Source organism: Plasmopara halstedii, assembly GCF_900000015.1.
Source record: "Plasmopara halstedii genome assembly, contig: Scaffold_650, whole genome shotgun sequence".
Classification (NCBI taxonomy): Eukaryota; Oomycota; class Peronosporomycetes; order Peronosporales; family Peronosporaceae; genus Plasmopara; species Plasmopara halstedii.
The window spans coordinates 330351-334204 of record NW_020187567.1 but is presented as its reverse complement, the minus strand read 5'-3'; the positions used below and the strand labels follow the sequence as shown (position 1 = coordinate 334204).

General features: G+C 43.2%; 1 protein-coding gene across 1 annotated transcript; it reads right to left on the bottom strand.

Annotated features, from left to right (window-relative positions):
* Positions 1-309: 309 nt before the first annotated feature.
* Positions 310-970, bottom strand: PHALS_12728 (uncharacterized protein; the record flags this gene model as incomplete). The annotated part of the gene is made up of 2 exons (XM_024728334.1): positions 310-790; positions 930-970. The coding sequence occupies 2 exons, from the start codon at positions 968-970 to the stop codon at positions 310-312; spliced, it is 522 nt and encodes a 173-aa protein (XP_024578822.1).
* Between the last annotated feature and the right edge of the window lie 2884 nt (positions 971-3854).

The following is a 3854-nucleotide window of genomic DNA, read 5'->3' as shown; positions in this document are numbered from 1 at the left end:
AGGACCTCCTCTCCAACAGCCTCCGCCAGCGCTCACCTTGCGCCAACGACTTCGGCTTTCTTCGCCAACGTTTCTTCGCCTGCGCACCGTGACACTTATCTGACTCATGCAAGTATTTATATAATTTGGGAAACACAAGATCTGATCCAGACTTTTTGCGTAAAAGATAATCCGTGCGCCAAGTCCACCGTATGCTGAATAAGTCGTCCAGCACACCCTCAACTTCTTGTTTTAAAAATACTTCCGCGAACTCTTGTGATGTTATTGTCTCATCCAGATTCTCTTCCGAAAAGTGTGTGCGTAGTGCGTTCAGAAATCTAGCGTAGCGCAATGGGCTGTTACTTTTCGAAAGTCTCCAGTACCACGTGAAGTATTCAAGCCACGCCAAAAACAGTTGATCCGTGACTTAAACGTCCACAGACTTGTGCGCAAAAAAATGTCGAGAATCTTTTCTGGGAAAGAACTCTTTTCTATCCTTTGCCCAAACACTAAAGGCTTGTACATGGAATCCAATACCATAGTTCGTTGTACAATTTCTGCCAAGCTCAGGAATCGTGGGTTGGCTTGGAGTGTATCAAACAGATCCACCACGTCTTGTGGCACAATTGGCTCTGGTGTTACTTTCTCTGTTAAAGAGGCTAGCAGCTTTGTATTATCATATTTCTCAATACTGTCATCACTTGTGGGGATATTCCTGGAGGCTTGTACACTTTCTGACCAGTCTATTACGGTCTTGCCCTCATAATAGCTATTTCCAAGTACGAACTTTACATCTTCACCAGCCGTGTTTCTGAGATGATTGAGATGAGATGCTGTATCGATCGGCTGAGGTTGCGCGAATTGATAAGCAGGCGATGATTCCAGTCGAGGCTTCTTCACGGCGGGAGCTTCGTGTATCAACTATTTTGTTAAGATCTCAAAGGAAATACCCGCGGATAAAAAAAATAGCAGAGGATATGCTGCTGTCCATGTTCTCTTCCACAACTATGCTTACGACTTTGGTGGATTCAGGAGTCAAAAGTGAGGAATACTTTCAACACCTTGCGGTTGCTACGTCTATCAAGCCAGAAATCATGTCAGCTTCACCAGAAAAATAAGAAGCTTGACGTGGATTTACAGTAACTCCAGTATGCTCTGGTGGTTGATTTTAGAAATAAACAAGATGACATTTGACGACAGCATAACTCAATTACATTTTTTAGTAAGACGATGCATGATATATCGGATCAGCATTCGAAAATTTACTACACGACAGTATGATGCAATATGATGCAATATTCGAGAGAGACTGAACACGGGTTGTCACCTGTTTCATAGTGTAAGAGAAGCGTTAGAAGCGTTTCTTATTTGGATGATGGTAACATATCGGTTCAAGATAAGTGTGGCATGCTATCGGCTACCAATTATCCGCTTCAAGAGGTAAGAAAGAGTCTTGAGATTACTTCCCACTCATTTTGTCGTGTTCTTATTCGTTTATGACCCTTGTAGAACAAAATCAAGGACGCCCTCTTCAATGTCATCACTCCAGCGTCAGCGCCAACCAGCCAACTTCTACTAAGTTTGCTAATATAGCTCAAGAAAAATAAACTTCACCACTTCAGTATTTTGTAAGTTTAAAGGAGGTAATATTTGAGCCAGTAAATTGGTCAATGCGTCGTGAGCTTGGTAGACTTCACTCGGTTATGTTTTATGCATCAAATTGCTCGAAGGTCGATTATAGATGCTGAAAGCTGAGCAAAGTTGTGATGCGACAATTTCAACATGGAAAGTGTAGGAAGATGTATCAGCTCATCCTGCGTGTATTGTAGCTGCTAATGGTTGTACTAGAATTTGGAAGCAAGGTGCTGACTGAATATCTGTTGCTAAACTGACAACGAATTTATGAGTACTGATCACGTCTTTCATGAGTGGAGAATACAGATACAGATTTTTGCCATCACATAAAAATACATCTCACAATTAGACAATAAGATTGTACTGCTTTTGAACATGCTCGGTCCAGCCACAAATTGATACCGCCGTTTAGATTGAAAGCAGCTGAAAATTGGTGAATCGGCACGAAGACAAGGAGGACATTATCACGATAATTTATTTCGACGTTAACCACCTAAAATTCGAGTGTCAGTCCAACGGCAAGACCAAAGCACAAATCTCCATTTTGACCGTGAACTGTCCTCCGAGTAATGCAGACTACTTTCACTGAAAGTCCAACATGCTCATGACAAGAGGCGTTTAAGGCTTAGAAAGAGGTCACGGACGCGTGGCTGGTGAACCCCGCCAAAGTACTCAGTGTTATAGCTTAAGGATTTGATTTATATCGCCAGACAAAATACGTTCTGCGACCCAGGCTATTGTAACGCTGCGATCTGCGATCAAGCATAAACCGCGCGGATACGACATAACAGGACAACCGAACAACCTTGCATTCCGTGTTACAGTGACGCGATCTCTTCATGAATTCACGATAGTGAAAGGGTAAAAAGACTAAGCATCTAGACAGCTTTGGCGAGCTGGTCGTGGGTTCTGCAGACCCTTGAAAAATTGGTCGAGGCAAGCAGCTCATGGTGCTACTGAGCATTCTGCCGACAGATTGCGAGCTCAATGGGTCGGTAATCACAACGCGATGGATGTGTCGCTGATCGAGATCAACCTGAAGGTTGACATGACCGGATAAGAGCTGGAACAAAAGCGCGAAGGCGATGTGGTCCTCGCGTTGGCAAAGGTCGAACGGTTGGATTGCTGCTCGAAGTGGTGTTTTCTTTCCGATTCGGACTGATAGAAGATGCAGACAATGAGGCTAAGCATCGTGGCATGAACGAGAAGGTTTAATGTACATTGTATTTTTTTTTACCGGAGCTAGAGTAGCGCAGTTGAGGTGGAGATAAATGTCGAAAAAGCCTAACTTCTGAGGTGTTGACAGGAAGAAATACGGTTTGTGCATTATACCGAAGCTGTTACGCCCCCTGTAAAAACGGAATCTACACGATGCAGCCACAATGCCAATAATGATTGGTACTCTGGGATGTGACTCCATGAAAGGGAAGCAAACAGTACCTTCATTTTACCCCTGATCTCGAGCGAAAACATCGCGCGCTTTGAAAATGCTTCACAAGGATAAAACTAAGCTTGTCCAGAGAAAGCTATTCCTCCTGTCGGTGTGGTGGATGCTTAGCATAAGCGGCATTACCAAAGGATCTCCCCATACCTTTGGTTGAGGCATTCGATGAAGGATGAAGGTAGCGAGCAACTGAATGAAATTCAAGGCATTCTACGAGAAATACTGAGGTGAACGGCAAAATACTGCGCTACGACATTGAATCGATATTTGTGAAGTAGGGATTGCAGACTCTTGCCGTAATCGAGAGATCTTCCATTTGTGATTTTTTTTTGTTCAAACCTTAGTAAATTATAGTTGCAGAGGGATAAATCGAAGGAGGCACCAAGCATACTGTAATTAAAGGGAGAATTGGCGGAGAGGTCGATTAAAGCTTTTGGGACTGGGATTTCACTTGATCGATTGGTTAACAAACACCGAGAATGCTTATTGTTAAAATTACACCGCTGAATGCATGTGGATGATTACGGATGCTGATTACGGACATAATGGTAGTCGCTCATTGGTCTAGATAGATAAGTTTACATTAAGAAGCTTCTAGAAGGATCTAGAAAGACAAGCTTAGAGGTAGCACAGAGTAGCTAACTAAGGACCTAAATATATTCACTTCGGTTTTTGCCATCTTATCAACACATCTTATCAACAGGTTAACAACCGCATACAACAGCTTCGCTTCACCACACCTTCACCGCCATGACTACCAAGCGCACCCAAGTCCTCCTAGCAGAGGGTAACTACT